Raw genomic sequence first — 20,716 nt, forward strand, 5'->3', positions numbered from 1 at the left:
ACGGATGATACTGCCTCCCTTTTTTGGCTTTCATTTAAAAAAAATTAAAAAAACATAAATTATTGATGTGGATGCACATGTGCCTACTTGTTTAGTGAGTAGGCGTGATGATGTGACACTTTTTCTGCCACGTCCTTACTTAACCGATACAGACTAACGACATATGTTAAAATGAAACGCAAATTTTTTTAGGTATTTAGAAAAAAATGAATGTTAAGTAGTTTTTTTTAAAATGAACTATATTTCAAGTTTGATAAACTTAATTAAACTTGAGTAATTTTATGTAAATCAATCATACTCATATATATATATATATATATATATATATATATATATTATTTTTTTCTAGATATTTATACACCTACTTGTATTTGTTTTTGTAAAATGAAAAAATAATAAAAATATATTAAAATTATAGAAAGATTTTTTTTAATAAATTACAAATCTAATATCCATGACATGGATTATTTCACTAGTTATAAATTTAGCAAATGATATTAAACAAAAACAGAATTAAACAAATGATAGGCATTAAGATTTAAACATTTTTCATATAATAATTATAATGATAGTTTATTTTATTCTATTTAAGGACTAAAAGTCTAAAAGAAGAATCGGTGCCAAGATCAACTTTCTAATTTAATATTAGGATCTAAGTCTAACTAAGGGTGGGTAAGCGGGTCGGCCCGTTCCGCGTAAAGCCCACTCGCATAAGTTCACATTGACAGCGAATCGGGTCAATTCGCGCCCCACTTCTTACACAAACTAAATAAATTGGTCCGCCCCCGCTCTGCGGGTCAAAGGGCCAGTCCGCGGGACTAGTTTTAAAAAAATTTCAATTGTAATAAAAATACAATACAATCAAATTAAGTTCAATACAGATGTAAATAAAATTTCAATAATTAGTCAATTACATCAATAAAATAAATAATGTCTTACCAAAAGAAAAATCCAACCAATAAATCTAAAATATAAAATTTAAACATCTTCAATAATAAATGATTCCATATTTGAGCATTCTCCATCTCCACATTTAAGAGTACAACAATGAATCAACCCCAACAAAAATAGGATAAAAAGATAGAAGAGATGTACTTTGCGTGATGGCGCGGTGGTGGGCCAAGGATGTGACGTATGACTTGCGCGTGTAAAGTGTTTTTAATCTGCTACAATGATAACGACTAAATATGATGTGAGCTATTTTTTATAATAAAAATATATTAAAATATTTTTAAAAATGTTTATTTAACAATTATTTTTAGCTTAAATGATAAGAATTGATATTTTTATTATTTAAGACTTGCAGATATGAAAAAGATAAATTAAAAGAAAAAAGTTCGAGAAAATATCAAAAAAGAAGATTTTTAACATGTTATCATTTATCTTTTTTATTTTAATCTTTTATTTCTGTTATTTTTTTTTCTTATCTTATCCTTTTTTATCTTTATCATCTTTTAATTTAAATCTTTTATTTTTATCTTTAAATCTTTATTTTATCTAATATATTTCTTTATCTGTTATTCTAAAAGAAAAATTTAAAGTGAAAAAGAAAAAATTAAACTTAATATGATTGAATCAGGTCACACAAATCAAACCTAATACTAAATGTGGACAACCCATAAACCCACGGGTCAAACCCGTGTTGATTAAACGGGACCGATCAAAAAATATGACATACTGATGGACTATAAATTGTCCGTTTACCCACCCCTTAGTCTAACCAATCAGTGCTAACATTGTTTAGCATTTGCCTTAAAGTTAATTGCCATTAATTAGTTTAGTAATTACTTTTATGTCTAGTTTAGTAATTGTACCGGTTCCAGAATTTTCTAAACATCGTACTGTGTTTGAGGCGGAGAATACTCCAACAGTTCCCAAATTGAAACCCTAGCATCCTCCATTGCCGCCATCTTTCACCACGCAGCTTTTGTTATAGCAAAAGATTGATCTTCTCTTCTTCGTCTTTACCCACACGTCAAGTCACTTCTTTTTAAACTCAATTTTCGGTCCCCTCCCCTAGCTCTATATTTTCTCATTCGCAGAGAAGAAAAATCGAAGCGTGTGGATTAGAAAGGGGTTCATTTTGCTGATTCTCTAGCTATGGTACCTCCCCCCCCCCCCCCCCCCCCCTCTCTCTCTTTGCTGTTTCTTCTATCTATTTTGCTTGCTGGGTTTCAAGGGAAACGGAAATTTGTGTGTTCTTTGCTGTTTAGATTATGTGCGTAAAGGGAATTATAAATATTCTTTCCTTTGATTTTTTTTCTCTATTGTTTCGTAAGATTTAGAGGTAGGATTGTAAGAGGGTGCTTCGATTTTTTTATTTTTTTTTTGTGTAGCCAACCTAGATTGATTTATTTTTTCATTGTATAAATAAGTTGTGATTTCTGTGTTGGCATTGCTCAGTTTGCTGGGGGTGTCGTGGTTTCAAGACACAGATTAGGGTTAATTGTTTTGATGTATGAAATATGAATCATATGGAAACATAAAAATAAAAAAGAGAAAAGTATGATTGAGGTGATTTTGAAGAAGGGGGTTTAATCTGGTATCTTTAAAATTTTAACTTAATTATTTCATGCAGGCCGCTAAGATTCTTGCAAACTTGATTGTAATGGGTGGAGGAATCTTGGCAAGAGCAGTTGTTCAGGCATATCGTCAAGCGCTTACTAGTAAGCCTTTCAGATTTTTCGATTCTGAATAGATTTGTGATTTGTTTGACAAACATAATTTCATGCTAATTTACTGTTCAATACTCTGATTTCTAGGTGTTTGGTTTATTTGCTATCGTTTGTTTCTTTGGATATATAAATGTTGCTTAAATTGTTGCAGGGGATTTCATGGGCTGGGGGGGAGGGGGGTAATAAAGTTCACAAGTTCAAATTATTGCAAAGGAATATTCTGTATGAAATTCCGGGGGGCAATTAATTACATACCTATGGTAAGTGATGCCCTCTCCTTCAGCCAGTGTTGAATGAAATCCTAGTTTCTTAGAGTTGAGTAGCATATTGTGACAAGAGCTGATGAGAGGGTTATAGTCAACTTCTAGATCATTACAATTGTTCTCTAAGGGGTTGTTTGACAAGCCACTTGAGAAAAGGGATTAGATGCAAAAGAGCTTTGAGTGATTCAAATCTTCACTCAGCTTCAAATATGTATTCATATATAAATGTCAAATCAGAAGTACAATAGGACAAAAGAGGGACTACAGTCTGTATCCCTATGACAGAAAAGTTACAGCCGAGGAAAAAGGCAAAAATAAACTTTTGTAAGATATTAAAGAGGGTAATTTTCTAACCATAAAGGGATCACTTGTTGAGATTCCAAAGGAGAAGTTGGATGTCAATACTGAATGCTACTCAATGCCATGTGATCATGCCTTTCATCAACAATGTATTGTATGTTGACTATGAACTAATCACGTGTCGCAATCCTTTGTTACACTTACACGGTTACACCTCCACATGTCCGAAGATTTTCCATTGCCTTAAACATATCCTTGCTCATTTCAACATATGCTACACTCATGTTGCAAAAATTTACTGTGTACATATTATAAGGGACTTTATTATTGGCTTTCTTAAATCTATAGATATTTTAAGGTCTAACTTTTTACTGTGGTTCCTTTATCTGTTATCAAATTTTTTTATATTTCCTTTGTTCATAAAGAGCTGGAAGTTGCATATCCTTCATTCATTAGACATTATTTTTCTCTTTAGATTTCATTAATGAGGATAGCAAGCTAAGCTATTTTCTCATGTTGAAGTCTGACAATATGCAACATTGTTTTTAAACAGCTTAGGTCTCCAAGTATTGCAATATAACATCTGATACTGAACGGAACAAGTTTACCAAAGTAGTTCCTCCTTTTTCTCCTTAATTTCATGGTCTTTGTCAAATATCTTATTTATTTACTCTGATACATCATACACTTAATTTGTTGGTTCCTTTATTTTTTTCTCACAATGTCTTGGCCAATTTTCTCTCTCACTCTGTACACATAGACACAACAATGCAGCGGTTCTAGATCTTCTCATTTTCTTAACATTATGTTATGTTATTGCAGATGCCTCAAAAAATGGTGTTGCACAAGAGACAATTCAAAATACTATGCGCAGAGCTAGCAAGGTGATGACAGAGCAAGAGGCTAGGCAGATTCTTGGTGTTACCGAGGAAACTCCCTGGGAGGAGATTATCAAGGTTAGTATATCATCTTTGTTGTGGGTATATTACCCATTTGTTTTCGAATTTATCACTTCTAAAGTGGGGAATGCATTTGGAGGATGAAGTATACTGTTATAGCCTTCAATTGGAAAATCAATAGCTAATATGTGATAAAAGCTTATTTATTATATATTAAGGTTAACGATGTTTTTCGCCCCCTATAAAATTGCCAATTTTTGGTTTTTTCCCCTTACTTTTAAAACCCCCATTTCTCGTCCCTGTATTTCCTGCATACTAACTTTTGTTTCTCTGTCTAACTCTGTTAAGTTACTTTACAATTATTTGATGATCTATGTATAACAAGGGAGGTGGAATCTGTGTGTTTCATGACTACAGGGCTGGTTAGAAAGATCACCAAGTAACTGTACAGTAACTTAACAAAATTAGACTAAGGGACGAAAGTTTGGATATTTAAAAGGGACGACAAGGGGTTTTAAAAGACAGGGAAAACCAACAATTGGCAAATTTACAGGACGAAAAACACTATTAACCCTATATATCATGATACTAAAATCCATTTGATTTTTCAATTAATGGTTATAACTTTGCACTTGTTTTGCTGAAGTATACCCTTCACATCATAGGAGCTAAATTATTCTTTTAATAATTGCTTAAAATATTTCTTGCCATGCAGAAATATGACAATTTGTTTGAGAATAATGCCAAAAATGGGAGTTTCTACCTCCAGTCCAAAGTTCATCGGGCCAAGGAATGTCTAGAGGCAGTTCAACAAGGCAAGAGCCAGGGTACCCCTAGTTGAGAACTTGCATTTTCACCATTTTATAACCCTTGTGTAATCATTTTTGCCTCCAAGTTGTTGTATACTATTTGCATAATCAGAAGTTTCTGAACTAAATTTTATTATTATCAAAATTGTAAATGATTAGTTTGGGATTGACTGCCAATAAAGGCTACTATAAAATGAAGTTACATTATTATTTTTAACATGATTAAAATTAGAATGTGGTAAAAAAATAGTTGTACGTTTCATTAACTTGATTGATGTCAGAATTTTTGTATCTTTCACTTTCGGTTTATCATTGCTAATATTCACACTCCAGAAGTGTTCACCTTCATCGTCTTCTGCAAATGCAGTTACACTAAATGACATGTATTTATTGTTTTCATCATCTTTGTTGTGTGGGTTTGAATGTTACTAATGTGATAATCTTGCATTTTATTGAGACTTAAATGCTCTTTAAGTTTTGATATAAATCTTGACCTTAATGAGCTTCGAGGATTTTATTCAACTAAACTTTTATTTATAAATAAAAATTAGTAAAAAAGTTACAAATGCAATACGAAGCACTGAACATTTACAATATAAAGTTTCGGGTAATCTATTAAAAAAGCAATAAAAAGCTTCAGAACTTATCGTCACTAAACATTCGGGTTTGTGAAAATTGATAGAATCCTAAAATTTATATACACGTGACATATACATCATCCAAAAAATCACTATTCTCTTGGATAGGAATCACAAAACAAACAAATTCATATCATTTTCAAATTATAACACCATTGAACGCTAATGTTATCGTCTCACATCCACCAATAGAGAACCACATGATGCATGCCCATGCTTATCCTTACACTGCTCCACTCGTTAATCTCAAACACTTTTTTTTTATTTTTAATTTCATTGGAACTAATTTTCAAAGAGTTATCAGCATGCCTTAGGTTTATGAATTATGATGATGAGACTCTTTTGGGTCCAAGTGCTATATTGTTCGTTTCCCAAAATAGGAGGTAAGCTAAAGCAAAGCAAGTGGCTCTTCCACTTCACAAGTGAAACTTTTTTCTCACACATTATTTTACATGCATTATAGTTATCAATATCATCATCATCAAGTCCTTTAGACGAAATATAAAACATCTTAGAGGTACAACATCAACACTACTAAGCTCAAAAGGTTGGGAAAAAGAATAACTTACTAGCTAATCTGCCACATTATTTACCTCTCAAAAAATATGGTTCACTCAGACAAACCATTCTCTAGGATACCGTAAGTTTCAAGTCCCAAGCATGTTACTAAAACGATGGTTAGGAGTTACGACTACAACCCTTCTCCACAAGCTAAATAGCTGCTTCAGAGTCACATTCCACAATTAATCTTCTAATGCCTCATTGCCAAGTTCTAACTCCCGACAAGAGATTAATTAGTTCCCAAAGCTCTGTCATTCACTATAAGGATTGGTGCATTTTTATTCCTTATAAAACTCATTATAATTTCATTTTTGCATTCATAATTTTGAGTTTGACTCTTCTAAACTAAATAACTCACTTTAGAGCGAAAAATAAGTACACTCAGTTATGGTGAAAAATAAATAATTAAATTTGCAAGCATATGCACAATAAACATGCATTTATTAAAATATTAATTATTATTTTTAATACACGACTGGCATCACTTACTTTACTTTTACGTAATTTAGAGGAGTCAAATCCAATTCTTTTAGGATGAACTTGGTTGAATACTCAAGCAAAAGAAAGGGTTCTATAGATTGTTATCAAAGGGTTTTATATATATATATATATATAATTGTCAAGTTTAAGATTGTAAAATTTAGTATCATGTAAAAATAAAGGGAAAATATTTATTTTAGGGATTCTAAAAAATTTACAACTTTCCTTTCAAAAAAATAAATTACAACTTCAATAATCCTTGGAGGATTACAATATTTTAATTCTCGAATGCTGTTTACATTTTGAATCAAAATAGTTCAACAGTTTTGTTTCTTTAATTAAAGTCAAATTGATGTTTCACACCAATGAGTCTTAACTAAAAGGTTATGAATTAGAATTTATAATGTGGACTTTCATTCGTAGGTCTTCTAATTATAAAGATGTGAAAGATAAGGTTATTTAAGATATCAATAAATCATTAAAAATAAAAGGTGTTTATGAAAAGTGTAAAACATACTAATATTAACAACATATTGTTTTTACAGAAGTTATCAACATATTCTTATCAACATTTTAAAAATAATTTTTATTTATTAATAATTATTTAATTAATGTCTTTTGGACAATTCTTAGTGAGATCTTAATTTAAATCTTCGCGACGTTAGGTATAGAACATACCCCACGTGTCGAATTGATATGGTAGACTCTAAGCTACACACGTGCCATGTCTTTGTTTTTTATTTCTGTGAATGCCAATATTGACGAACAAGTTTGACATTTTTTTTGTCAAATTAATTTTTTAGTACTTTAATTTGTTTTTAAGATTCAATTAATTTTTAGCTTTTTTTGAATTAATTTGATCTTCTAATTTTTTAAATTGATTCAATTTATTCATTTAATTTAAATAGTAAGAAATTATATTTTTTGATTATTAAAAATCACCACCAAGTAATTTTAAATCACCATAAAATACATTTTTTTCAAAAAATGAATCGATCTTAAAAAAGATCAAAATGAATCCAAAAAATTAAAATATTTAATTAACTCATAGGTATATAACTCAATTCATAAGTAAATTTAAATTATGAATAAAAAAATTAAAAGTGATCAATTAATTTTTTTTTAAAATTAATTATCAATAAAATTAATAAATATTAATACCAATATTATGACTTAAAAAAACATAATCTAAGATGAAAACAATGTCTTAATCAAAATATAATCCAAAGGAAGGTGGGGTCCAACTATGCCCACGGCCCAACATAGGCTAATTGGCATGCATAATATGAACAGAAATAGTGTACTAATTGTCCAAAGGCTCACTAAAAATGAAAATAATGTTGAACAAACAAACTAAATACAAATTATTTTGCACGTTTTACAGCACTAAAAAATTCGTTTAATATTTGAATTAATTAAAATGGAGATAAAGGTAACCCTTCTTTGAACTAAGAATAAACCGTACAACGTGACTGCAATGAAACAATATTGCAGGTTTCGATTGCCGCAATGGCTTCCTTTTTGTTTAGTTTTCAATCTATCGGTTTTTTTCTTATGTGAATTTATCTTCTGCGCAAGATTGAAGCCAAGAATAAGTGTTTTTTTTTTCTTTAGAAAATCATCAATCTGAATTAGTAAGTGAAATAATGCAAATATGACTAGCTAGCTAGCGAGTAAGTACAAGAATTAACCGATCTGAAATTATTTTAGTTTTCTTAATATTTTTGAAGTTAAAATTAAATGTATAATTGTGATAAATAATTAAAACAAGAGTTTTATTTGATATAATAATTTTATTTAATTAAAATAAAATTTCTTCTAGAATACCTTCATATAGATAAAATAATGTAAGTATGTATATGTATTATGTTGGTGACATAATAGTGTTCTCTTTTTAATAAATTTTTTTTTTATAAAAAAATAGTGTGTTCTTATCTAAGAGTTGTTGTTTGTTTATAATATGGTGTCAGGTCGTTGATAATTGCGTGGTCCAAAAAATCGATCTTTTTCTATTTCATTTTCCTTTATAGAAAAAGATACATACTAAGAAGCTACTATATTTAAAAAGGCAATTCAGGAGGATGTTAGTGTAGTGGTCTAATAGCATTTTTGTTCTTATTAGAATTAATCTAGAAGATCTTATCACCTCTATATGTGTGTGTTGTAAACAATTAGGTCTTTAATTTTATTTTTGGCTGTGGCCTTATTGCAAACTTTTAGAACATGCTTGGGACTTGGGACTTGGGAGTGATGTTTTAAAGAAGAAAAAAAAGAGTATTTTTATTTTAAGAAATATTTTAAATTTAATATTTTTAAAATAAAAAGTAATAAATTAAGATAAATTTAATATATTAATATTTTTTTAATTTTATAAATATTACTAATATATAACTCTTTTGATTTAAAAATAAAGCATTTACCTTCCCTCCTTTCGCTTTCAAAATCAATTGCGAAAACCCAATCGACTAAAGTACCTTTAATAACATCCATCACACAAAAATTGTGATAAATGTTGCTGCTCGAAACATTCTTGTGGTGGGCCACCTCATTAACACCATATCTAAATCGGTGTTCAAGTATTTCCAAATTTAATGTAGCACGTTCATAAAGAAAAGAATTTTTACTCAGTAATTATCTTAACTGTTTATTTCTTAATTTGGTGACTAAATTAGCTTTTTCATTATGATATCAAAATCATTCTTTCCAAGCTTTAGATTAGAAAAAATCATGTCATACGGTGACAGTGAGTTTGATAAGTGGATAATTACAGTATTCAATTCTTCTTTTTTTTTGCTTTTCATTTCTGTAATCTTGTTCAACGTATACTCACTATAGTTCTTGTTTCTCAAACAGAGATACCTTGAGTTTAAGAAACAAAAACTACATGTTTACGTGCACTATGCATTCAGTTACAATAATTTAAAGAAAAAGTTTAGCAACACATTTTGAAACACCTTTTTTACACACTTCTCTCTGTTGATTAAAATATTAAAAAACATATTTTTTTGTGATGAGTCCCACTTTTTATTAATAAGTTTTCTCTCTTGATTTTATACTTGTTTTTAAATCTAGACTAATGATAGGACGTATATTAGAGATAAATTATGTACTCGAAATTATAGAAAATAATTCAAAAACTTATCAATTCGTATGCTGTAGCTTGATTTGTTGGCTGTATTTGTTTCTCAATAATGTGCACACCTTGTGCTGTGATTTGGGTTTGAATAAAAATTCTCTTTTGCAGTTAAAAAAAAAAACTTATAAACTGAATATTATTACATGACGCTTTAAATTATTACAAAATAGTTACAAGCCACTTAACTAATTCAATGAAAGTGGCCAATTTTAAAATTTGATTTCAAATGCATAGTGTAGTTTAATTATAATCAATCTCAAAGCCATAACTATATTATCACTTCTACTCGTCAAGTCAATGCGTTTATTCTTTGTTATATAACTCGATAACATTTGTCAAACAAGTCCTGCACTGAAAAGTAGGTTCAAATTTGATCAGTTCAAAAGGAAAACCTTGAAACATATAACCTACACTATAAATATCAAAGACCAACTGCCATTCAAAACATTATTTGGACAAGTTGATTTTTAAAACTTGCATAAAGTCCTTCCCTTTCTCAATCCCAGGATCCACATGATTTATTTGACTGATCCACTTCATGGCCCTCTCCACTTGGAAATTAAGCACAAACAACTGAACACCACATTCATACCAGAGACCATGTTAACTACCCACTTTAGTTGTAGTGAGCTTTGGCTTTATTTTAACTTTTTTCTTTGACTGAACATAATTGAGAGATTAACATTTGGGATTAAAAGTAATGGTTAAGTAAATTTTTCTCCAAAAATGAAGATTTTAGGATTTGAATAGTACTATTTGTTTCAATTAACTCATATTTTATAATTAAAATATGTTACAATTAAAATTTTACAGAAGAATTTTTGACAAAGAATATTTTTCTAAAATTCAAACTGAACTAGATAGTCATTAAGCCAATTGTGGAAATTTCGCTGCTTATAAAAAAAGATGGAAATTTCCTGGCTTTATAAAAAGGTAGAAATTCCGTGCTGTCACATGTTGAAGATTTGTAATGAATGACAGGGACATGCACATACTTAATATTTCATTAAGTATTAGCCTGCATCTACTACAAAAATAAAGATTACATAGGTTATGAAAAAATGCGTACATAATTTTATTTCAACAAATTTTTTTAACACATATTTGGTAATTTATTAAAAAATATAACAAAAATTAAATATAATTACATAATTAATTCACTTATTTCGTTTTATAAAAGATTTATCATCAAAATCTCCAAGTGGATAGTTACAGTTAGTTACACAAAATTTTAGAAATAAGAATTACTCGAAGAGCATATTAAAAACTGTTGAAAGGATGTAAAACAGTGAGGTGAAAAAGAAAGAAAAGTAAATAATTATGATAAAGATTGGGTAAAGTTTATGAATAATTTCATGCTTATTTTATTCTAGAAAAGTTATCATATGTTCTATTTAGATAAGAAGAAAAATTTTCTTTCTTTTCCTTTTCTCTTTAATTCAAATTAAAAAAAATTCTTTCTTTCATAATTTTTTTTCTGTACCAAACAGAGAGGTTTTAGTGTGAGATGAGCTCATCAGTAATGCATTCAATATATTTATTACTCGTGCTCATTAAGATTGGAATAAATGAGCACATCCAAAATAACCCAAAAGATAAAGAACCATAATCATGATGACTAAATCTTCACAAAATATTATTAAAAATGAACTAAAGTATAGGAACATTTTGATAAAATCTGTGGCTGTATAGCAGATAGCAGACAGAGGGTATGTAAAAGCTATGGGTTTCTACGCCTTTCCACGGATAACTGAGGGAATGTTAACATCAAATCCATTGAGAATTGGAAATAAACTAACCCTAAAACCTAAATTCTGCTTTGTCTTTACCTGCCACTCTTTCTCATCCATCATCAACCTTCAATCACTCCCACCTTTTCTGTTTTCAAATAATCTTCTTTACATGAATAGGAACAAAACAATAGTTAACTCCAAAACTACATGTTCAAGGAATTTACCATCATTTAGAAAAGGTACAAAACTTAAATACAGTTAGTTAGATCTTTTTGGTATATATATATATATATATATATATATATATATATATATATATATATAATAATAATAAAGAATTAGAGTTTCACTTGGTAATTTACAATAAAAATTTATATTAAATATCAACATAAACATAAATTACTGAAGTGAAACTCTAAATTTGTTTTGATACGAGAATAGTACCAAAAATATTTTAAAAACTATCTAAGTTTCAGCCTTAAAAAAGGAAATAAGTAAAACAAATCATTTTTTTATCGTAAGTATGAAAGAAAGAGAAAAAAGGAAAATATGAAGGAAACTGAGACACTGTATCAACCAGAAGGTGGTGGCTGGCCACTGGTACCCGACCATGTGGACGGCGGAAACTCTGGCACGCCGCCAGCGGGAGGGCAGCTTTCCGGCAGCTGGAAATAGCCCATTTGTTGACTTGAAAACATGGGGAAAGAAGCAGAGGAAAACTGAGCAGAGGTTGAGAACAATGGGAATGGTGTTGGTGACACGGAAGAAGAAAATGAAGGAGATGATGATAGCACTGAAGGTGATTGAAGTGAAGCCAATTGTGCATTATAGTACAACTGCTGAAGCAAACTAGAAGGTGATTGTTGTTGTATTTGTTGCTGTTGAAAATCACTCTGTAGAAGCTGAGAGTATTGCAAGTAATCTCTGATCAAGTCAGAGGAGCCCTGAATCTGTGGCTGCTGAATGAAGGGCGGCGTCTCCGTGACGAGTGGCCGGAATTGAGAGGTGGTGGAATCAGAAACGGTTAGCCTAGTGGTGGCTTGAAAAGGTTGAATGGGTGGAACTGCTCTTACATTTTCAGGGAAGTTAAGCTTTGCTCTGTTGCCTCTGAACCTCAATGCAGCTTCATCATATGCTCTTGCTGCTGCTTCTTCTGTGTCGAATGTTCCAAGCCAAACTCTTGCTGCTTTGTGTGGATCACGAATTTCTGCTGCCCATTTTCCCCATGGCCTCTGCCTCACTCCCCTGTACTTTCTCCTCCTTTCCCCACCTCCCGGTGGGGGTGGGGTTTCAGTAACCGTTGTTGCCACAGCGGTTACACTTGTAGTTGTGGAGGTGGGGGCTTCTTCTGTCGCTGGTTGAAGTAAAAATGATAAGATAAAACACACAAATGATTGCACTAGTGTAGTAAATGCCATTGTGTAATGAATGGCTTAATTATGAACCATGGTGATGTAGATGTAGTTGTAGTTGTAGCATTATTTTGCAGCCTATATTTTGGTATGTGAGTATGTGACTAGTGAGTAATGAACATGTTTAGTTTATTAAGTTTTTCTTTGTGATAACATGGTTTTGTTAAATGAAAATTTGTTAGTTTACAAAACATGAAAAAAATGAAGTGTTTTTTGCATGCAATATAAGATTTAGGAATGGTGTTGCCCTACACTAGGTGGCAGGGAAAGAAAATTTAATGAAAAGAAGGATGAGTACTTAATACACATCAATTATGATGCTGTTTTATTGAACAAGTTGGAATGTTTGGAAAATATAAAATAAATTGGATAAAGTTTAAGATAATGCAATATATATATATATACACCTTATTTGTTGTTTTAGATGTAAAACATGAGATGAGGATGACATAAAATGATGAGTGAATTGTGATTGTGGTGATTGTATGTGTGAAAAACATGTTTTATTGTGAATTTGATGAAGTGGTTTGTGAAGTAATTGCACCTGAAGATGAGTCTCCTTGAGAAGGCACCATGAAGTCACCAATGTTTCTGAAGAGTCTTGGAGCACTTTGTTGTTGTTGTTGGATCATGTTATGGGAAGAGCTACTCTCTTCTTCTTCTCTGCCTCTTTTGTGGCCAACCCAAGAGGCTCCAGAAGAAGAAGGAGAAGAGAAAGAAGACAAACATGAAAGAGAAGATGCAGACATCATAGGAAAACCACTTTGCTGGATCCATTCGGTGCTCCTCTGGCCTGACCCTGAAGACACCACCACATGTGTCAAAGCGGAAACCATTTCTCTCAAATCTGGATCACCCCTGTTATACCCTGAAACCAAAGTACCTCCTTGCGTTGTAACCTCACCTTGTTGCATCACTTGGTTAAAATTCAACCCTAGTGAACCACCACCCCCACCACCTCTACCATCATCATGTCCATAACCATATTCACCATCGCCGTCACCGCCACCACCGCCGCCATGACTTTCCGTGAACCGCATAAACTCACCTGACCCCCTTTGGTGCGCCACCGTTAGCAAGGACATGAAAACTATATAAACTATGGTTTTCTTTCTTACTATTTTTGGACCAAATTTAAATTGCCAAGATCCACCCAAAATTTCTCTTGTGTGATTCCTTCTCAGGACACCCTTTGAGATGCTATTGAGAATGAAACGGTTATATAATAAAGAGGTGCCAAATTTAAGCATGTGGAATTAAGGTAGTCGGCCACCATTAAAATAGTGCAAACTAAACTATAATATATAGTATATATGATATTTCCTATGCCCTGTTCTGTATGCTCTGTCATGCGCGTGAGCGCACACACCCCTCCACCACCTTTATGATTTTTTTATTAGTTTAACTTTCTTGGCTTACAAATTGTTTTTGGGTTTCTGAAATATATATATAAATAAAAGGGAAATAGTTTCGGTAAATACACAATAAAAAGTGAATAATTAAATATGTATACGGTCTTGCGCTGCTGAGAATTTGGTATTCATGTTCACATGTAAACTAGCTTTGACTGAGAAATAAATAGAAAGTGCAAAATATAGCTAACTAGTTAACACCTTGCAGCAGTCTTTTTGCAAAATCATGAGCTTATGTCGGTGTCATTCTAGAGATAGAAAGAGAAACAGAGAAGATCATGTTTGAATTGAACTCTATCACCATAAACAGTCAAAAACATTTTCTTACATTTGTTATTCGGACATGGAAGTTAATAATTTGGGCACTGAATCATTGTGACTAACCCATAATTAACTTAAAAAATTAGCCAGTTAAATTGTCTATGTATTTAAGAATATCTGCTTTGAAATTTTGAATGAAATCAGTTTTTCAAATGAATTTTAGTATGCTCAGATTAATAATGAATTTTAGTTGTTGATGTGAGTGATATTTGTATTTGTTCTCTTAAAGCAAGATTTAAATTTTGTAAATTTTGTAGATGAAAAATATGTAGTTGAGGAAAGAAATTTCACTAAAAATAAACATAAGTTAATTCTCCAATGGATATTAGGTACCGAAGAAATTATACATACTTCATATTAATAATATGATTATAGAAAAATAATTACTCTTATTTTTTTTTGGTTGAGATACTCACCTAAAAAATAAACATATAAAATAAAAGAATAAATATATTCTATATCTTGGAAACATATTTTAACAATTGAAAAGATATTGTTATTTTGTTATGATAAAGCCTGCCCAAGTTGGTGATTTTTCTGGACTAGCAAATATCTGAACAAGATAAAGGCATAGGCTGTAACCAATTTGAGGCCATAAGTCGAGAGGTGTAAATTGCTACAGTACTTAAATGCAACTTGCATATTTGTCTATAAATATTGATATTGAAAAAAAAAAGGTATTTATCCATACAGCACATTACAAGAAAGATAGAAGGCGACAATTTGAAATTTATTTCAGAATATTATCAATGGGGCTATAAGAATATATATTATCTTTTTTTTTTCCTTCTTGCTAAAGTGGTAAAAAAGATTGAATTAATGAATCTCATAGTATGGTCAAAACACGGCTCTATGCTATGCAGAAGACAACTAAACATGAGTTTGGTTTTGTGCTCATCATCGTGAACAAGAACAATCAAACAGGACCCATACTTGTATAATGATTTTGAATTCTTCAAATTTGGTGGAATATTTATTGTACAATTTAATTTATTATTTTTATGTGTTGGTGCATACTTATTTGACACTTTTTTGGTCGAAATATTTAACACTTAATTTAAAGGCGGTTAAAGGTCAACAGGTTTACTGGGTTGCCACTTCTCGTCATCCATGATCAGATTCTTTCCACATTTGATAATTTGTACACTCAAGATACAATTAATTCAATTATCCTTTTCGTAGTTATATATAGGTATGAACTAGTGTTGTTATTTGCATTAACAGAAAACGTATCAAATGATAACTTCGTTTTACATGAAGTGTTAGTTATTTGCATATGAATGTTTTTCTAAACATGAAAGTGAGAACCGTAAATTTTAAAATAAATTAAATTACATTGTTATCTGTGTTTTATGCAAAGGAAAATTGGCATAAAAACAAATTTTTTTAAAAAAATAGAGTAATTTAATTTATTTTAAAAAAAATAAGAAACTAAAATCATATATCATTTACCAGAACTAAAAGAGAATTAACATTTAAAAAAATTATATGAAAAACTTCAAAAATATTAGATCACACATAATTTAATTCAAAACTATAATTATATCTTAGTGTATTATAACTTTAATATTTAATATATTTTATAAAAAAAATATAATTTTATGATTTATCAATTTACTTATATGTATATATAAATATTTATTTATTTTTAACTTCTCTGGTCTGTCCTGCTTAATAGATCTCTAATTTAAAATTTTGTAATTGAAGAAAGAAGAAAGAAAAAAAAAAGATGGGCGTATGACAGTGACAATTTTTATAGTTAACAGTTAGAATTAGAAAAAGAAAGGTTAAGATGTGAACTTGGAATTGAGAGAGTGAATAAACGTTACACGTGTGGCTAGTACGGAAATACGTGATAGGGAGATGAATACGAAGAGTAGCGGCTCGTCCACATAAAATGTAAATGTCTTCCTAATCAGACTTGACGTATTAGTTAAAAAATTAAAAATAAATTAATTATGTAAATTATTAAAAAATAGTATAATTTTTTTGTTGTTTAATAAGAATATTTTCTTAAGTTATTTCTTAAGGTGCAGATTAACATTTATTAGAAAGTAATCATATCTTCACCTTTCCAATTAGGTTTATTTGCAAATTTGTTTCTAAATTATTTAAAATGATTTAATTTTAATTTTTCAAATACTTCAATCAGGTCATTTAAATTTTTAAAACACTCAAATAAGGTCATTCTCGTCAAATTGAAACTAATAATGTTAAGATCGAAATTTGGACGGTTTCATTTATAAATAGGTATGATTTTTAAACACCAATATATTTATTATTATTTTTTAAATTAAAAATATAAAAAAAGATATAATTCAAAAAATAAAATAATGATGTGTTGTGGAAATTGTCATGGTCTCCAACTTAATCATCTCCTCCATCTACCAAATCATCCTCAAAAACAATGCCACCTCTCTTACTATCAAATTTCCATTGTCGCCAGAGCACGGATCCACCATCCATAGTTGAAAGATGTTATAAGTGTTTAATAAAAACTAATTGAAAAATGTAAATTATATATATATATATATATATATATATATATATATATATATATATATTATTTTATATATAAATTTTAATTTTATTTTATTAATAAAAATATATTTTCAGGTGTTATAATATTAGTTTTTTAATTAATTTTACACTCTAATAATTTTTATATATAAAAGAATTATCTTAATTAGATTTTTAGTTTTAATTATTACAGTTTTTTATATTATGTATTTTACTATTAATCTTATACTATATCTTAAAATATTTTTAATCAAATTTAAAATAAAATATAAAAAAACATACACTTAAGTGATCATTATATGTTAATTAGTATAATAGTTAAAATATATAATAAAACCTTATTTTATTTGAAAAGAGTAATAAGGAGATTTAAGAAATATGTAAGGATAAAATATCAAAAATTAGTAGCTGACATTCTTTGAAAAGCTAGTATTTTTTGAAACATTAAATGTTACTAAAAAAATATTTACCAAATAAATAAATAAGTTTGTTGGACATAAAAAAAATAAAAATTAACTAAAATAATTTGTTCAACATAATCCAAGTCTAATACCTATATATACCTCTAACATTACTTTGTAAAGAAGCATTTATTACATATAGTATTTGTGTAAGTTTTTATTTTATTTTATTGAGGGTTAGAGTATTTTTCCAAGTAACCTATCCTCATCATTGCTTGTTTAGTTCCCACTCAATTCCTTTTTGGTTGAAAGATAGACATAGAGAGAAAACAAATAAAAGAAAAATGTTTAAATTAAAATAGAATATAAGATAGGTAAATCTCACATGAAATTCATATTATATTATTTTTATGTTTTTTCCTTGTTTCTAAACCAAACACATCCTCAAAAAGGCAAATAAGAACGTATCAGTTATCAACACTTATGTGAAGTTTCACATTATTTCATCCACTTTATCCAAATTATATGCTTGTTTGGATCAAACTTCCATAAAAAAATCTAGACTCACAATTTTACTCGTTCTATGTGAACCAATTTTGCAAGAGATTCTTTTAATATAATAATTATTTTTCTAAAATTAAGCTCAACAAAATGTGCACTTAGTCTTGAAACAATAATTTATCCTTTGCCATTGAGTGAAAAGTGTATCATACCAGTTTGGTTTAATAGGTTCAACTGAAAATCAATCTATTATTAATTACAGGTTTGATCTCTGTCTGCTTTAATCAGTATTTTTAAAATTATTTATTGAACATTGAGTTAGGCAAAAAGATCAACCTAAGTACCTAACCAACCCTTGTAATTCCTATCTAGTTAGAGTTTTCTTGTATAAAGAACGTGAAATTTCCCCTCTAAGATTCAAATTCCGTACCTACACCTTTGACACCATATTGGTTTCACAATCACCTACAGTTATTTATTACACAAATTCTTTACCATGTATTACCTTTTAAGTTTAGGTAAATATTTTATAGTTTACTAATATTTATATAGTATATTTTGTTTACCAATTCAAACTTGAAAAATTAAAGACCACAATCGCACATATTCCAAACTTAAAAAAAAATAGCGAACCCTTTGAAACTGAGGATATCGAATTTAAGGGCAAAATCCAATGTCTGTTTTTTTTTTTTTTTTCATTTTATCAATTTGCACTCTTGTTTATAATCATGGAAGATCAGACATGAAGCGATAGATATTCAACTTTGTAACCTTTTCACACATAAGCTTGAAGCACTTGAGTAGTTGAGTTGATGTTCATGCGTCAACTTAATTGATACGCATGTTAACATATAAGTTTAAACGTAATTATATTCTTTCTATTTTGTTTAATATGTGTGAGATATCAGTTCCTGAGAAGAGGGAAGTTTGATATGCAACGGATTCTTTATGCATCTGCAGTGGGGAAGTTTGATATATGCAATGGTATGCACAAGTAGTACTTAGAGCATGTGAGTTCTAATGACTATTATAAAATATTTGTGGATGATAATGACTTTCATTGGAGAGAGATTATCATGTGGAAAAAGACTCACACTTGAAAAAGAGATGGTTAAAGTATAAGTATGATATGAAGTCCTACATCAAGTAAAAATAAAAAAATTGAACAACATATATATGAGAAGAAGACTGATAAATTTGAGTCTTAAGATTTTGGATTAATATAAACATGACTTAAATTTGACATAAAGAATTAATACTTACAAAATAATAAATTAGAGCTTAAATTTCTCGCAGAAGAGACAATCACATTTGTACTTAAAAGAAAATGATCTCTCATAAAGGTGTTAAGGAAAGAGAAAAGAGTAAGCATATCTAATTTTCCAAAGTGTCTAATCATTTCAAAATTTGTTGAGTGAAGAAGCTGTATGACAGACAAGTAGCCAAACAATTCTTCACAAATTGAAGGGTGCAAAACGTTGGGTATAAGTATAACTACCAAAACACTCATTCTTTATTTGGCCACTTTAATTTTCCTATTCTTCTAAGTAGACTGATAACTAAACAAGTCAATCCCTGCCTGACCTTTCAAAACCAACAACCATCATTGGTCCACGCGTGTACATTGTGGTAATTTTTTGCCCTACAAAAGTCTAATGTTTCATTTTCATGACCCCATAACATGTCTTCGTTTTGTGTTACCTCTCTTTCATTTTGTTGATTGCCTTATACACAAAGAGAATTAAACCAAACTCATGCTTATCACGAGGGCCCTGAAAGCATGCGGTTGTTATCATTCTCCGTCTTGCGTAATTTATATATATGCTTTGATGTTATTGAAATAAAATATGTTTAGATTGATTTCAATTTAAACGGAATATGATTTACAAAATAAAATTATTTAATGTTATTATTTTTACCAATAGTATTTCTATACATTATCCTTTCCTTTTCAATTTACTTGACATTAAAATATGCATAAATTATCGAATACTGCTGGATGTTCCCAAAAACAATAAAAAGTTTTGTTATTTAGTACAATTTTTTTAAAGACTTTGAAAATTAATTTACCAAACAACATCCTAATTCATATAAAGATTTTACAAAAAAAATTGTAATGACTTATTATTATTATTATTAATTTATAACAATACGATACACCATTTTGGCTTATATTTTCTTTTACTATTTTACTCTTTAATTACAAAATATAACTGATTTTACTTTTTTTCATTGTCTATTTAATCTTCATGTTCTCTCTCCCCTGTTTCTCATTTTCGATTCTTAACTTTCCATTTGTTATGACTAATTATAATTATGAGTTTAATTTAATATATTATTATAAAAATATTTTTTAATTGATTAAAAATCATTTTAAATATAATAGTATGATTATTACAAATTTCAATAAATTTTAATTACAAAAAATTATGATCAACTAATAATATAAAAATTATTATTAAATTATTTATTTATTCATTCTTTTATAACCGTGGCCATTAGAATTAAATTTAAAACCTTAAGTAAATTTTTTAAGTTCATATTTACAAAAACAATTCAAAAAACGCTCTTTGAGAAGAGATTAATTGGTATTGTGAGAATCGATGTGCAATTAAATTTAAGTAGGTGTACATAAAATTCTTGTAAATATACCTA

The 20,716-nt window shown here is 29.3% G+C and overlaps 2 protein-coding genes across 3 annotated transcripts; one reads left to right on the top strand and one right to left on the bottom strand.

The window, feature by feature from the left end:
* The first annotated feature begins 1,859 nt into the window (after window positions 1-1,859).
* On the top strand, window positions 1,860-5,186 carry LOC100527414 (uncharacterized). The gene is given in 4 exon segments (NM_001248805.2): window positions 1,860-2,103; window positions 2,579-2,666; window positions 4,061-4,194; window positions 4,853-5,186. Coding segments are annotated over 4 exon segments (351 nt in total). The 5' UTR covers window positions 1,860-2,100; the 3' UTR covers window positions 4,979-5,186.
* Window positions 5,187-11,373: 6,187 nt separating this feature from the next.
* LOC100804843 (ethylene-responsive transcription factor ABR1) lies at window positions 11,374-14,235 on the bottom strand. Of its 2 annotated transcripts, none has more exons than XM_041011515.1 (3): window positions 13,451-14,235; window positions 12,072-12,848; window positions 11,374-11,657 (listed from the first exon to the last, which is right to left on the bottom strand). In XM_041011515.1, exons 1-3 carry the CDS (start codon window positions 14,154-14,156, stop codon window positions 11,614-11,616), a joined length of 1,527 nt encoding a protein of 508 aa, XP_040867449.1. In that variant the 5' UTR covers window positions 14,157-14,235; the 3' UTR covers window positions 11,374-11,613. The 2 variants fall into 2 exon arrangements, with proteins under 2 accessions (XP_040867449.1, XP_014621193.2); XM_014765707.3 differs by having other exon boundaries at window positions 11,374-11,654; window positions 13,451-14,234.
* Window positions 14,236-20,716: the final 6,481 nt, after the last annotated feature.

The sequence above is a fragment of the Glycine max genome, chromosome 2, assembly GCF_000004515.6.
Source record: "Glycine max cultivar Williams 82 chromosome 2, Glycine_max_v4.0, whole genome shotgun sequence".
In the NCBI taxonomy this organism is placed as follows: domain Eukaryota; kingdom Viridiplantae; phylum Streptophyta; class Magnoliopsida; order Fabales; family Fabaceae; genus Glycine; species Glycine max.